This window comes from Hyla sarda, chromosome 3, assembly GCF_029499605.1.
Source record: "Hyla sarda isolate aHylSar1 chromosome 3, aHylSar1.hap1, whole genome shotgun sequence".
Lineage (NCBI taxonomy): Eukaryota > Metazoa > Chordata > Amphibia > Anura > Hylidae > Hyla > Hyla sarda.
The window spans coordinates 33,227,782-33,244,618 of record NC_079191.1 but is presented as its reverse complement, the minus strand read 5'-3'; the positions used below and the strand labels follow the sequence as shown (position 1 = coordinate 33,244,618).

The 16,837-nt window shown below is 41.2% G+C and overlaps 1 protein-coding gene and 1 pseudogene across 1 annotated transcript; one reads left to right on the top strand and one right to left on the bottom strand.

The window, feature by feature from the left end:
- Positions 1–401: 401 nt before the first annotated feature.
- LOC130360536 (interleukin-17A-like) lies at positions 402–2,650 on the bottom strand. Its single transcript, XM_056563061.1, has 2 exons — positions 2,371–2,650; positions 402–793 (listed from the first exon to the last, which is right to left on the bottom strand). The coding sequence occupies exons 1-2, from the start codon at positions 2,553–2,555 to the stop codon at positions 583–585; spliced, it is 396 nt and encodes a 131-aa protein (XP_056419036.1). The 5' UTR covers positions 2,556–2,650; the 3' UTR covers positions 402–582.
- Positions 2,651–16,136: 13,486 nt separating this feature from the next.
- On the top strand, positions 16,137–16,260 carry LOC130363475 (small nucleolar RNA SNORA17; annotated as a pseudogene).
- Positions 16,261–16,837: the final 577 nt, after the last annotated feature.

Below are 16,837 nucleotides of genomic sequence, written 5' to 3'. Positions count from 1 at the left end.
ATATATATATATATATATATATATATATACACACACACACACACACACACGTATAGGGGCTGATATATTTAAATTGTGCCCGCAAACATTTTTTTTAAATAAAAAAAGGTAATTTTGCATGTACAGTATATGTATAATGTGTCACCCCAGCCTAATACAACTGGCCACAGCTGCCTATGGAGCAGACTCAGCTGCTTAGCCTGCTCCATATTCCCAATCAGCTGTATATGTATAAAGGGGTTAAATCCACAGTGTGACAATTTATATTGCAGAAGTTCCTTTGATTTCAACAGGGAGTTAGAAATCTACATTAAAATGGGGCATTGTGGATTTTTGCGGAAGAAAATAAACACCAAAAAGCCACAGATTGGTGCAGATTTGATTGTGGATTTGCCGCTTACATGTTACTGCTTCATGCTCAGTTAAATACTGAAAAATTAAGATATAATAAAGTAAAAAAAAAAAAATATATATATATATATGTAAATGATATGGGCTTTGGAACAAGCTTGGTGACGGACCAGTAAAATAAAATGCTGGCCCCCAGAGCTGCAAGTCCCTTAAGGTTGCGATCGCTGAAGATCACGTCATATGTTGTTCTCTTATGTCTGGGTAGACGCACGTGCAGCCGACCGTCACCATCATCTGGTCCAGCACCAGCACCTTACCCTCTCTCCTAAGGTAATGAATATTCCTCCTAATGGGGGCCACATTCATCTCATTGCCCATACATTTGCTGGAGCAGACGACCTCCACGATTCGGTCAGGATACCCTTTGGGGTTCTTGATGTTCCTATGGCAATTGAAAAAAAAATGTATACACGTTTTACATTTTTATCCACTTTTTAAATTTATTTCAGTTTTAGATTTACTCCTTAAAGGGGTACTCCGGTGGAAAACTTTTTTTTATTTTTTTTAAAATCAACTGGTGCCAGAAAGTTTAACAGATCTGTAAATGACTTCTATTAAAAATTCTTAATCCTTCCAGTATTTATTAGCGTCTGTATAATACAGAGGAAATTCTTTTTTTGGGGGGGATTTGTTTTCTGTCACGACCACAGTGCTCTCTGCTGACACCTCTGTCCATGCCAAGAACTGTCAACAAACTGGCAACACCCAACAAACTGGTAACATCGAATTGCCAGCTTTGATTGCAATATTTAAAGGGTTAATAGGGAAACCTCTGTCTATTTTAGGAACTGTCCAAGGTAGGAGCAAATCCCCATAGGAAACCTCTCCTGCTCTGGACAATTTCTAAAATGGACAGAGGTGTCAGCAGAGAGCACTGTGGTCAGGCAGAAAGGAAATTCAAAACGAAAATAACTTCCACTGGAAAATACAGCAGCTGATAAGTACTGGAAGGATTAAGATTTTTAAATAGACGTAATTTACAAATCTAATAGTAAAAAAGAAACAACAGTGGCACCGATACCTTAAGCCTCCTATGACCACGAGATGGAGACGGCGTCCCGCTAGTCTGGAAATCCACCCTTGCAGCGGAGGTGCTAGGACAATAAAGACCGTAGTCACCAAATAGTAGTAAATAAAGAACAAAGGTGTCCTGCACTCACCGCTTCAGTCCAGATAATCCTGCTCCCATCTCGGGTTACAACTCGAACACGGAGGACATGGATAGTGGAGCGCTCAGAGGCGACTGACAGCGGTTTCACGCATAGGAATGCGCTTCATCCGGCCTCGTACGAGGCCGGATGAAGCGCATTCCTATGCGTGAAACCGCCGGCAGTCGCCTCTGAGCGCTCCACTATCCATCCTACGTGACCCGAGATGGGAGCAGGATTACCTGGACTGAAGCGGTGAGTGCAGGGCACCTTTGTTCTTTATTTACTACTAATTCACAAATCTGTTTAACTTTCTGCTACCAGTTGATTTAAGAAAAAATGTTTTCCAGGGGAGTACCCCTTTAAGTAGACCCTTACTGCTTCCAAAGGAATTAAGTGGGTAATTAGCAACCAGGTCCTAGTAATAAAACTCCCTTGATGAACTGATCATTAACAAGTGTTAGCTCTATAAAAGCAGACGTTCCGGCAGTTTGCTGGTCTGGAGGATTCACATAATACCAAAGAGGAGAGATAGCAGTAATGATTTTTAACAAGCAATTGTTGTGCCTCTCAATCTACGAAGGGCAATAAGGCCATTTTTTAACAATTTGAAGCCCATCTTTCTAGAGTAAGAAAATAGAAAACATGTAAACCAGTCAAACTCTACAAAGTGCTACCAATTGCAATAATTGTGTAATAACGCTAAAATATGATAACAATATATGTCACTTAAATCATCTTATTAACTCATTAGTTTCCCCATAAATGCAGAAATAAAAATATGTTTCTGGCAAAAAAGGCCATGTCTTACTTGTATTCAAAGGGCACAATGCTTCTGTCCCGAAAATCTCTGATCTCACGGATCACTTGTGGTCTGACCGGTCTGTTCACTCGGACCTCAAGGCAGTTTGAGCCATTCTTATTCTTTGAGACTTTGTTCTTTTTTATAGAATCCTTAACGCCATCTGCAGGGTGAGTGATGAGTACTAGAGCCATAATAGCGATGACCACCTACAGAAATAATAGTAAAAAACTCAGACATTACCCAATAAAACTCTCCTTCATTGGTGATTGCTTAACCCCTTAAGGACTCAGGGTTTTTCCGTTTTTGCACTTTCGTTTTTTCCTCCTTACCTTTTAAAAATCATAACCCTTTCAATTTTCCACCTAAAAATCCATATTATGGCTTATTTTTTGCGTCGCCAATTCTACTTTGCAGTGACATTAGTCATTTTACCCAAAAATGCACGGCGAAACGGAAAAAAAAATCATTGTGCGACAAAATCGAAAAAAACCCCGCCATTTTGTAACTTTTGGGGGCTTCCGTTTCTACGCAGTGCATATTTCGGTAAAAATTACACCTTATCATTATTCTGTAGGACCATACGGTTAAAATGATCCCCTACTTATAAAGGTTTGATTTTGTCGCACTTCTGGAAAAAATCATAACTACATGCAGGGAAATGTATACGTTTAAAAATGTCATCTTCTGACCCCTATAACTTTTTTATTTTTCCACGTACAGGGCGGTATGAGGACTCATTTTTTGCGCCGTGATCTGAAGTTTTTATTGGTATGATTTTTGTTTTGATCGGACTTTTTGATCACTTTTTATTCATTTTTTTAATGGCATAAAAAGTGACCAAAATACGCTTTTTTGGACTTTGGAATTTTTTAGCGCGTACGCCATTGACCGTGCGGTTTAATTAATGATATATTTTTATAGTTCGGACATTTACGCACGCGGCGATACCACATATGTTTATTTATTTATTTTTTTACACTGTTTTATTTTTTTTATGGGAAAAGGGGGGTGATTCAAACTTTTATTAGGGAAGGGGTTAAATGACCTTTATTAACACTTTTTTTTTTACATTTTTTTTGCAGTGTTATAGGTCCCATAGGGACCTATAACACTGCACACACTGATCTCTTATGCTGATCACTGGTGTGTATTAACACGCCTGTGATCAGCATTATCGGCGCTTGACTGCTCCTGCCTGGATCTCAGGCACGGAGCAGTCATTCGTCGATCGGACACCGAGGAGGCAGGTAAGGGCCGCGGTGGTCCCGAACAGCCGGGTCACTTTCAGTTTCACTTTAGAAGCGGCGGTCAGCTTTGACGCCACTTCTAAAGGGCTAATACCGCACATCGCTGCGATCGGCGATGTGTGGTATTAGCCGCGGGTCCCACCCGTTGATGAGCGCCGGGAGCGACGCGATATGATGCAGGATCGCGGCGCGATCCCGCTTCATATCGCAGGAGCCGGCGCAGGACGTAAATATACGTCCTGCGTCGTTAAGGGGTTAAAGAGTACCTGTCACCAAACTAAACTTTTAATATAATGTTCTTTATGTAATTATAAGACACTTTGCTATTTACTTGCTGTTAAAATTCTCAACCTTTATATGTTTTTAATGTGATTGAAAAAACGGCCACTAGGTGGCTCTGTTTTGTTCCCTGCACAAGTCAAGCAATTAGTTGGTCTCCTCCCGGCCTGGCAGGAGACCAAATTCAGGAAGTGCGTGCAGGGCATGGCAAGGCACAGCTCTCGCAGGCTTTAGTGATGTCAAGCCTGTTGGGGAACGCCCACTTTCTCCTACCAGGAGCTCACACAATGTGAGCAAGGGGAAAGGTATGATACACAGCTTCTTAAAGCTTGAAAAAAAATATTTAAGGGCAAGAGGGGTGTTAGGAGTGGTTAGAGAATATAATATGAGTTAGTTTAGAAAATATGGTTTGATGACAGGTACTTTTTAAAGGGGTATTCTATAGAAGAAATTTGTTTTCAAATCAACTGGTGCCAGAATACTGTACAGATTTGCAATTTACTTCTATTAAAAAAATCTTCATCCTTCCAGTACTTATCAGTTGCTGGATGCTCCAGAGGAAGTTGTGTAGTTCTTTCCAGTCTGACCTCAGAGCTCTCTGCTGCCACCTCTGTCCTTGTCAGGAACTGTCCAGAGTAGGAGCAAATCCCCATAGGAAACATCTCCAGCTTTGGACACTTCCTGACACGGACAGAGGCGGCAGCAGAGAGCACTGTGGTTAGACTGGAAAGAACTACACAAATTCCTCTGGAGTATACAGCAGCTGATAAGTACTGGAAGGGTTAAGATTTTTATATAGAAGTCATTTAGAAATCTGAAAAAAAATTTGGATTAAATAAGTCCTGCTAGGTTAAGGATATGAAAATGAAATGGAAAGACAAGGGGAGATATGTCCAATAGATTAAATTACAATTTATTTAAAATATACGAAGAAGTCTTCTGCAGGGCCCTTGCATCAGACATAAGTGAAAAGTAAATAAAGTAATAAAAAAGGTGTGCTAAAAATGATAATGATAATATGCAGCTTGTTAGAATTGCTTACAGAAATTAATTCCCCATTTGGCATAAAGATCCTGACAGAAGATCGTGGCGTCACGACTCCGCCCCTGTGTGACGTCACACCCCACCCCCTCAATGCAAGTCTATAGGAGGGGGCGTGACGGCCGTCACGCCCCCTCCCATAGACTTGCATTGATGGGGCGGAGTCGTGACGTCACGATCTTCCGTTCCCGTGGTCGGGAGCCAGAACCTCCAGCGCTGCCGGAAGCATATACAGGTGGGTGCTGCATGCTATATTGTGGGGGTCCCCAGCGGCGGGACCCACGCGATCAGACATCTTATCCCCTATCCTTTGGATAGGGGATAAGATGACTAGGGGTGGAGTAACCCTTTAATCCAATGTGATGCTTAAGGTGGCACCGTGCCATGTTAAAAACCGAAAGTAAAGTTAGTGGGTGCCGGCATGTGCGCTCAGCAGCGCTGCAGTACCCCTATTTCCATCCCACTCTACCCTCACGGCGCAGGGCTATGTGCAGTTGTGTCTTTGAGTGGGATGGGGATTAGGTAAACGTTCCAGGCATGAGTCCCCCTGATGCTCTCCCACTTTACCCTCACGGCACAGGGATAATGTGGTATAGTTTCCAAGTGGTGTAGGGGGTTGGCACCAGGTAAGTCTCCTCGGGATGCGCTTCAGTGTTGGCTGGTCAGCGGAGTAGATGAAGTCTGTGGAGCGCGCGCTCCGCTCCTCTGTTTGCGGTGGAGATTAGAGTAGTGGGAATCCTCCGGTTTTGCCAAAGATGGGGTACAAGTGCATATATTCACATTTGCACTTGCACCCCATCTTTGGCAAAAAAAACCGCAGGGATTCGCATTACTCTAATCTCCACCGCAAACAGAGAAGCAGAGCGAGTATATTTCAAATAAATTGTAATTTAATCTATTGGACATATTTCCCCTTGTCTTTCCATTTCATTTTCATATCCTTAACCAAGCAGGACTGTTTTTGAATATGAATTTTTTGTCCTGGGCACTTAGGGTAATGTGTATCACAGTGTCCTTGGTTTAGGATTCTGTTTGATGTAGAGCTCCCAATAATTTTTTTTCCTTAATTTACAAATCTTTTTAACCTTCTGGCACCAGTTGTCTCCAGAGTACCTCTTTAAAGGAGAAGTCCAGTACTGGAAAACTTATCCTCTATCCTAGGGGATAACTTTCAGATCGCAGTGAGTCAGACCACTGGGACCTGCAGCGATCACCCGTACGGGGCCCCGGCTCTCCGGCCAGATAGTGCGTGTTGACCACCGCCGACACCCCCCCCCCCTCAATTCAGCGCTATAGCAACGCTCCAGCCCTCCCATAGAGGTGTATTGAGGGAGGGGGGGGGGGTGTATTTCTTTCGGACATTTCCGCAGGAATGAGCTGTAACCTGTGGGTTAACCTGCCAGCAAGTGTCCTGTTTGCCTGCAGCACCCCTACAGGAGAAACAAAGCATTACACAGTGGCCACTGACATCAGTGTGCCATGTGTGGCTGTATTGAGTCCTCCAGAATAAGAGACGTTCTTGGTCATTGATCCCCAGTCAAATCCAAGAGACTCTGGAAAGGAACTACCCCCTTTTAATTCATAAATACCTAAAACAATATGAAAATTGTTCTTCTAGACCAGTGGTGTCCAAACGGTGTACCTCCAGATGTTGCAAGACTACAACTCCCAGCATGCTGAGAGTTGTAGTTTGGCAACATCTGGAGGGTCACCGTTTTGGAGGCCACTGTTCTAGATCTAGGAATCCAGAGCAGGTAGAATGGAATACACTGTAAAAGATATATAAAAACCAGTCACGTTACTATGGGGGCATTATATGTAAGGGTCAAAGAATGGGGGCCTCATATGGTGAGGGGCACAGAATGGGGGCATAATATGTGAGTGGCAAAGGACGGGGGCATAATATGTGAGGGGCAAAGAGCTGTGGCATTATATGTGAGGGGCACAGAATGGGGGTATTATATGTCAAGGGCACAAGACGGGGGGATTATATGTGAGGGGCACATAACGGGGCACTGTATATCATTGTGTATTCTCCTCACTATAGAGAAGACGTCACCTGTAATCACTGATATCATTGTGTATTCTCCTCACTATAGGGAAGACATCACCTGTAATCACTGATATCATTGTATATTCTCCTCACTATAGAGAAGACGTCACCTGCAGTCACTGATTTCATTGTGTATTCTCATCACTATAGAAAAGACATCACCTGTAATTACTGATATCATTGTGTATTCTCCTCACTATAGAGAAGAAGTCATCTGTAGTCACTGATATCATTGTGTATTCTCCTCACTATAGTGAAGACGTCACCTGTAATCACTGATATCATTGTGTATTCTCATCACTATAGAGAAGATGTCACCTGTAGTCACTGATATCATTGTGTATTATCCTCACTATAGAGAACACGTCACCTGTAGTCACTGATATCATTGTGTATTCTCACAATAGAGAAGACGTCACCTGTAGTCACTGATTTCATTGTGTATTCTCATCACTATAGAAAAGACGTCACCTGTAGTCACTGATATCATTGTGTATTATCCTCACTATAGAGAAGACGTCACCTGTAGTCACTGATATCATTGTGTATTCTCCTCACAATAGAGAAGACGTCACCTGTAGTCACTGATATCATTGTGTATTCTCACTATAGAGAAGACGTCACCTGTTGTCACTGATATCATTGTGTATTCTCATCACTATAGAGAAGACGTCACCTGTAGTCACTGATATCATTGTGTATTCTCCTCACTACAGAGAAGACGTCACCTGCAGTCACTGATATTATTGTGTATTATCCTCACTATAGAGAAGACGTCACCTGTAGTCACTGATATCATTGTACATTCTCCTCACTATAGAGAAGACGTCACCTGTAGTCACTGATATCATTGTGTATTCTCCTCACTATAGAGAAGACGTCACTTGTAGTCACTGATATCATTGTGTATTCTCCTCACTATAGAGATGTCGTCACCTGTAGTCACTGATATCATTGTGTATTCTCCTCACTATAGAGAAGATGTCACCTGTAGTCACTGATATCATTGTGTATTCTCCTCACTATGTCCTATCAGAGCTGTAGTCACTTTAAGTTCTGTAGTAATGATGGGTGGAACAACAACTCCCAGCATCCCCTCACCACTGCTAAGGCCATACTGAGATCTGTAGTTTTAAATGGTAAAAATTATCTAGCACTTTCCCATTCTGTGGCAATTGGTATGTTTAATTATTATACTGGAAATAATTTTCTGAAACGTGCTACACCACTGGCATCAATCACAACAGGATAAAAAAAAATGCTGTGGTGGAGGGGGTTCAGGGGGTGACACCATTTTCTACCACACTTTGTGACACCAACACTAGCAACGCCACTGATAAAAACATACACAAAAAAGATATAGTGTGTACTAGTAATTTTTTTTACTTTTTTTATAATGTAAAAAACAATCAAAAAACACATAAATGTGCAATTTCTCAAATGGTAGATATTCTTCTTTTTTTTTATGAATAATATTTTAGTTAAAAGAATTAAATAATATAGCAAAATAATTACATTTTAATAAATACAGTGAAACCTCTACAAAAGACCACCCTCTTTTAGTTCCACAATTATTCTGTATTCTTTGGACAGACCACCTTTCCTAGCAGATCACTTTTTTTTGTGCAATTTTGGATAGCCGTGTTAAAGAGTTTTCACTTCATAAAAATAAAATCTAAATAATCTAAAAAATTATTATATAATAATTATTATTATTATTCAAAGTTAAGCAAAAAAAGAATAAAAATACTTAAGTAATTTTATAAGCATAATATATATATATATATATATATATATATATACACACCTATATAGTTATTTATTTTACATTAAGTGATTTTTTTTACAATAATGTAATAATAATATATGAATAATTAAAAAAATAATCATTTAAAAAAAGTTAAACAAAAAAGAATAAAAATACAGTATTTAACCCCTTAACGACGCAGGACGTATATTTACGTCATATCGCGTGGGTCCCGGCGCTAATCAACGGCCGGGACCCGCGGCTAATACCACACATCGCCGATCGCGGCGATGTGCGGTATTAACCCTTTAGAAGCGGCGGTCAAAGCTGACTGCCGCTTCTAAAGTGAAACTGAAAGTATCCCGGCTGCTCAGTCGGGCTGTTCGGGACCGCCGCGGTGAAATCGCGGCATCCCGAACAGCTGATCGGACACCGGGAGGGCCCTTACCTGCCTCCTCGGTGTCCGATCGACGAATGACTGCTCCGTGCCTGAGATCCAGGCAGGAGCAGTCAAGCGCCGATAATGCTGATCACAGGCGTGTTAATACACGCCTGTGATCAGGATGAGAGATCAGTGTGTGCAGTGTTATAGGTCCCTATGGGACCTATAACACTGCAAAAAAAAAGTAAAAAAAAAGTGTTAATATAGGTCATTTAACCCCTTCCCTAATAAAAGTTTGAATCACCCCCCTTTTCCCATAAAAAAAATAAAACAGTGTAAAAAAAAATAAAAATAAACATATGTGGTATCGCCGCGTGCGTAAATGTCCAAACTATAAAAATATATCATTAATTAAGCCGTACGGTCAATGGTGTACGCGCAAAAAAATTCCAAAGTCCAAAAAAGCGTATTTTGGTAACTTTTTATAACATTAAAAAATGAATAAAAAGTGATCAAAAAGTCAGATCAAAACAAAAATCATACCAATAAGATCTTCAGATCACGGCGCAAAAAATGAGTCCTCATACCGCCCCGTACGTCGAAAAATAAAAAAGTTATAGGGGTCAGAAGATGACATTTTTAAACGTATACATTTTCCTGCATGTAGTTATGATTTTTTCCAGAAGTGCGACAAAATCAAACCTATATAAGTAGGGTATCATTTTAACCGTATGGACCTACAGAATAATGATAAGGTGTAATTTTTACCGAAATATGCACTGCGTAGAAACGGAAGCCCCCAAAAGTTACAAAATGGCGTTTTTTTTCGATTTTGTTGCACAATGATTTTTTTTCCGTTTCGCCGTGCATTTTTGGGTAAAATGACTAACGTCACTGCAAAGTAGAATTGGCGACGCAAAAAATAAGCCATAATATGGATTTTTAGGTGGAAAATTGAAAGGGTTATGATTTTTAAAAGGTAAGGAGGAAAAAACGAAAGTGCAGAAAACGGAAAAACCCTGAGTCCTTAAGGGGTTAAATAATCATAAAAAAAATAAATATATATATTTTTTTAAATATATCTGTTACCTGCCAGAGTAGCCTGTTCCTCTGCTGCCTCATTCTTGTGACTGGTGTGTATGGGAGAGAAGGTTTGGGTAGCACCTGTGGCTGCATTATAAATTTGGCAAGGCCACGCCTTTGTTCATGTGGCTTCAGAGCACACCTCACACATGGTGACTGGTCACACATACATCCGAGGTAGGGCTCTCAGTTATCATACAAAATTTGCAAATTTATCACATTTACCTCAAATGCCACCACATTAACAGTCAATGCGATAAACAGATCTGTGAACTTTCATTTCCACTGCAAAAAAAGAAAAAAATAATTGCAACTGCAACACATTTTCCTATTGACTTATTGCTTTGCCCTACATTCTGGTTATGAGCATAACCATGTATTATGACATAAACTAGATTGTCGTCTTTGTACACGCCAGTCCACCCCTCACATTTTTGTAAATATTTTATTCTGTCTGACGAAATGTAAAGTAGTGAGTGCACGGCCTGTATAACAGTGTTTAATGTTGTGTCCCCTCAAAATAACTCAACACAGCCATTAATATCTACACCTTGGCAACAAAAGTGAGTGCACCTCTAAGTGGAAATGCCCAAATTGGGCCAAATTAGCCATTTTCCCCTCCCCAATGTCATGTGACTGGTTAGTGTTACAAGATCTCAAGTGTGAATGGGGAACAGGTGTTATCGCTCTCACACTATCTTATACTGGTCACACGAATTTCAACATGGCACCTTATGGCAAGAACTCTCTGAGGATCTAAAAAAAATTATTGTTGCTTTATATAAAGATGGCCTAGGCTATAAGAAGATTGCGAAGACCCTAAAGCTGAGCTGCAGCCTGGTGGGCAAGACCATACAGCAGTTTTACAGGACAGGTTTCACTCAGAACAGGCTCAGCGCCATATCCAGAGATTTTCTTTGGGAAATAGATGTATGAGTGCTGCCAGCATTGCTGCAGAGGTTAAAGGGGGGGTGGGGATGGTGGTCAGCCTGTCAGTTCTCAGAGCATACTCCACACACTGCATCAAATTGGTCTCCATGGCTGTGGTTCCCAGAAGAAGGCCTCTTCTAAAAATGATGCACAAGAAAGACTGCAAACAGTTTTCTGAAGACAAGCAGACGAAGGGCATGGATTACTGGACCAATGCACTGTGATCCCATGAGACCATGATAAACTTATTTGGTTCAGATGGTGTCAAGCGTGTGTGGTGGCAACCAGGCAACCGGCAACCAGGTGAGAAGGATCAACTGTTACTGTTACTAATTGTTATTCATATAGACTTTAATAGACCATTGGACAAACAAATTAGCAGATTTCAGTACCATGGTTATGTTGATGACACCCAGCTATACACTGTCATGTTTAGCACTCCGGCCGCGAACAAATGGCTCCATCTACTGCTGCCGCCGGCAGGGCAGGGATTCGCATCGCAGGACGTGCCAACATGCGAATCCCAGCGCGTCACTCACCACCTGCTCCTCCTGCACTCTCCTCAGCTTCTGTGCTCCAGCGCGTGTGTCCCCGTCCCTGTCCCTTCAGGCACGCGCGCCAGAGTTCTGAAATTTAATGGGCCAGTGCCCCATTAATGTGCGCCCATTAATTGAGTAACACCTGTGCTCACTTAATACATTTCTTCACCTCCCACACTTCCCTGCCGGATCTTTGTTGCCGTAGTGACTAAGAGAAAGCATTCCAGAGTATTAACTTGCCGTGTATCGTACCCTTGATCTGTGACCTGACCTTGCTCCTTTGCTGCCTGCCTACTGACCACCTGCTATGTCCCTGACTTTGCTACTGTGCCGCCTGCTCTGACCTGATTTCCTGACAATGAGTTGCCTCATCCGGCCTGTGCCTCGAGTTTCCTCAGCTGCCTGTGTGGACGAGCCATGCCAGGGGTAGCAACCTGGGTGCCGCCGGCCGCAGCAAGTCCATCCCGCTTTGCAACGGGCTCTGGTGAAAACCAGCAGCACCTTAGACTCCGTTCCTTGGTACGGTCCGTGTCATCTGCCACACAGGTCCAGCGGATCCACTACCACCTGTGTCCTGTCTACTGAAATGTAAGTGTCACATACACCACTTGCCATGACATCACCCCTGCTTTTCTACAAAAAATCTCTGTTATCCACTGTCTCAAATATCGCATCCTCCTTATGTCCTAAAATAACTCTCTTTAAAACCTACCTGCTGGTGCTTCCTCCATCCACTAATCTACCTTACTTTGACATTTCCATCTCCATGTGGAACACTACCATAACTCCCAGGCAGAAAGTCTGTCATCTTGGAGTTATACTAGACTCTGATCTATCTTTCACTGCCTATATTAAGTCATTTTCACATTCTTGTTACCTTCACCTTAAAAGGGTACTCTGCTCCTCAGCGTTTGGAACAAACTTCCAACGGAGTACCCCTTTTACATCTCCAGAATTCGTTCTTTACTGTTGAAACAGCTGAAACTCTTGTTGCTTCATTTCATTCTCACCTTGACTATTGTAACTCTTTACCATTTGGTCTTCCCTTCCCTAAACTCTCCTCTCTCCAGTCCATCCTAAATGCCAGAGCCAGACTCATCTTCCTCTCTAACCCCTACACTGATGCCTCATCCCTTCCCATCCATCCCTCATCCCATCCATTCAGAATACAATATAAACGCCATAAAGCTCTCCCCAGTGCTGCACCTCCCTATATCTCCTCCCTCCTCTGTCTACCATTGTACACGTGCTCTCCACTCTGCTATTGATGTAAAACTAACATCCAAACCTCTCACTCCTGTCTCTAAGACCTTTCTTGTGCTGCACCAGTTTTCTGGAATGCAATACCCTAAATCCTCAGACTTATACTCAACATCCTTTGTTTAAAATGTTCCCTAAAGACACATCTTTTTAGGTAGGCATATGACATTCCCTATATTAGATAGGAAATAGGTGTCAGCACTACTTCGTTGGACACTGTTCACGCCATGCAGCAAGGACAATGTTCTGACACAGCTGTCCAGTCCAGTAACCGGTGGTGCTTACAAATCAACCATAAATCAATCCATAAACTTGCAAATAAAGCAGACAAAAATCACGGCACTCACCCACTCTGGATAAATCTTCACAGATTGGCCCAGAAAAAGTTCCTGAGAGGTGTGAAACATCTGTAGTTTAAGACACCCCTGCATGTCTGTGTTTACCTATCCTGCCACAATGTTTATAAGGCTTATGAAGATATATCCAGAGTGGGGTGAGTGCTGTAATTTCTATTTGCTTTTTTTTGCAAGTATATGACTTTTCCTAATTGGTCTTGAGAGTGACATGGTCATAAGTCTCATTGGTGTCAGGACCAGGAGTCAAGAAAAAAGTGTGGGAACTCACCCAAGATTTTCACTCAAGGGCTGGTCCTGCATGACTCCTGATAATGGAAACAGTGTTCCAGCTGTGGAAAAAGGGCGGGAACTCTGTTCCCATGTGCTCCTACAGGACTTGAGTCCTGGTCAGGACACATAGGACATCCTGTATAAAACTGCGTAACTACAAAGTAAGCTTTAGGCTGGTGGTTTTATGCTATTACTGGTGTATATTCTTGTACATAGAAGGCAGCACTTCAGCAGTTACCATATATTGTTGCCTTGCAGCACTTGGGTCTTGGGTTTGACTTGGACTAATAGCAGCAAACAGAGGCACCAGAAGGTGTAGAGTTTGTATGTTCTCATGCTTGTGTGGGTTTCCTCAGGGTTGTCCAGTTATTAAATATTAAAAAGTTCAAATAGAGGCAGCACATTAAAAAAAAAATGAGAAAAATAATCAAGAGGGGTGCACGCATGCATAGGACTGCGGTTACCAGGTCCAACAAAATAGTAAGTGGATAAATGCAGAACACCAGGTGGATGAGATAAAAAAAGTGATGGTTTATTCCATGAAGTAAAGACAACGTTTCAGTAGCCTCACTTCAAAAAGGTAGCACGAGGCTGAAACATTGTCTTTACATCTTGGAATAAACCACCACTTTTTTATTTCCTCCACCTGGAATGCTGCATTTATTTACTAAATAAAATAATAGTGATTGTACTATTAGGTAATATTTGTGGGGCCGGTAAAATTATATATTATATAATTAAATATATATATATATATATATATATATATATATATATATATATATATATATTAAATATTAAATTATATTTCTGTAAACTGGATGTGATTGTTCAGGAGTTTTTTATGATGATAATGTCAACATTAACTTCAAATTTTATGACAAATCCTTATTTTCTGGTGGTGCATGACCAAGAAAAAACATATTTAACTGTGCAGCTGTGCAGACGTTCATGTATAGGAGCAATGGTAGAGCTAGGAAGCTACATATCAAAAAAATACAACTGTTTAGGGATGTTGTCTGTGCCCACGGCAGTACTAGGAAAACAAAGCGATATGTGTCAAGTTGAAACAAAGGCAAGTAGTCTCATCATCACAACAGTAGGACAACAGTGATATTTCTGGGATGATCAGCCTCTTATCCTTGTATATTTTTGAACTCTTGAATGAAAATGTGACATTTTTGCAGTTCTGGGCAATTTGCATTCATTATGAATGGTAAACTGTCCTGTCATTTCACCAACATCAAAACAGTTGGTCCACTGCGATGTTTCTTATATGATCCGGCCTTTTTGACATGTGTTATATAAATCATCCTGAAAATTTTAAATGTCGATTATAGTTCTGGGTGAATTCTATTGACTACTATAGGTTATGACTATGACTGTTGCTCTCACTGCTCTATTGTATAAAAAATAGAAGATCGCTAGTAAAAAAAAAGGACCACCTGGTCAATCTAGCCTGGTCCATTTAGACCTGTTTGATTTTGCTCCAATGATCCAATGGTATTACTGCTTTTTATATAATGCAACTGTTTGGGGTAGTTGCAAGTGCCCATAGCGGTCCTCGGCAAAACTGTGATATGAATGACTAGTTGCAACAGGGTCAAGTAGATTTATAGTCTGATCATTATTCAAAGCAGTTGGACCACTGTTATTGTCGGGGATGACAAGAAAGATGACCAGCTTGTATATTATGTAGTTGTTCAGGCAATCTTGACTTCTGGGTTCTGGGGAATTTCCATTGACTACTGTGAAGAGTAAATTTCTCAATATCAGAGCACCACCATGCAGCTACTGAGATAACCCAGCCTATCTGGCTTGTGTATAACATGTAAATGTTCAGGGTAAGTTGACATGCTCATTGTGGTTTTCAATAGTTTCCATTGACTTCTATGGGGTTTGACTGTTACTCTGACTGCTTTATTATATTCAGGTTCATAGCTTCCACATTCCAGACATATAAGGTACCACATGTATGTGCACAATGCATTGTGGGGGGGGGGGGGTATCCCGGGGGGTGCTGTAGGTGTAAAAAGTTTTTTTTCTACCTGTTATCTGATCTTTGTTCTGCATCAATAAAGCAGGTGGATATATTGCTGACCTAAAATTCCCTAGGTTCCTTTAACCCAGTCTACCTGTCTCACTTCCCTACATATAGCAGCATTCTTAAAAAAAAAAAAAAAATAAATAAAAAAAAAAAAAAAAAAAAAATATATATATATATATATATATATATATAAAAGTATATCTCACATTTACCTTTCCCCATTTATTGTACCACATGCCTCCTACCTGTTCTCAGAATGAATAGAGAGTCATACTTTTTTGGCGCTAGGAAAGAAGTGCACTCAAGTAATGTCATTACCCAGCGGTTTACAAAAAATAAAAAAATGCGACACTTAGATGTGGTTAAATTTATAAGTTAAATATGTAAAAATAAAGTTGCTTATAAAGATACAAATAATATGCTTAAAACATGAGGTTAAAGGGGTATTCCGGGCAAAAACATTTTATCCCCTATCCAAAGGATATGGGATTAGATGTCTGATCGCAGGGGGCCCGCTGCTGAGACCCCCCGCGACCTCCCTGCAGCACCTGCATTATATGCGGCTGCTGAATCGCATATAATGCAGGTGCTGCAGGGAGATCATGGATCATTAGGCTAGGTTTCCACACAAGTATTTTTCGGGAGTTTTTTTGTCCTGGAAAAAAAAAACTACAAAAATTGCCACTGATTTTTTGCCGCATTTTTGTTGGGATTTTTTTTGTGGAAATGACAATTTTTTTTTACTTTGTGGCAGTTTTTCACTTCAGAGTACCACTCCTTGGATGCAGGGCACCCGACCCACAGACTGGTAGGAGAAAAGTAGTGATGCATAGCAACACTCCCTACCTCCTCTGGCTATGTAGTATACAGCGGTGCATAGCGCACTGCTGTATACAGGAGCCAGGACTCCCATTACTATAATGCCGGGAGTTCCTACTCCAAGCAGCGGGCCCCTGCTATACAGCCGTGGGTACAGTTGGTTTACTTTATAGTGAGAAAAGAATTCAGTTGCGCTGCTTTGCAGTGCAACTTAACTCTTTCATTGTTGGTTTAGCGCATAGCACTTAACCCAGCAGGGGATTACAGTAATCCAGCGATCTATACAAATTCATGCTTTACTGTATATTGTTGCTGAGCAGGAGATATACAATGTATAACTCTTTCCCAGCATGCGCTAAACCCGTGGCTCTATAGCTACCGGCACAGCTCAGTCCCGCTATGAGCCCACATCTTTAGGTT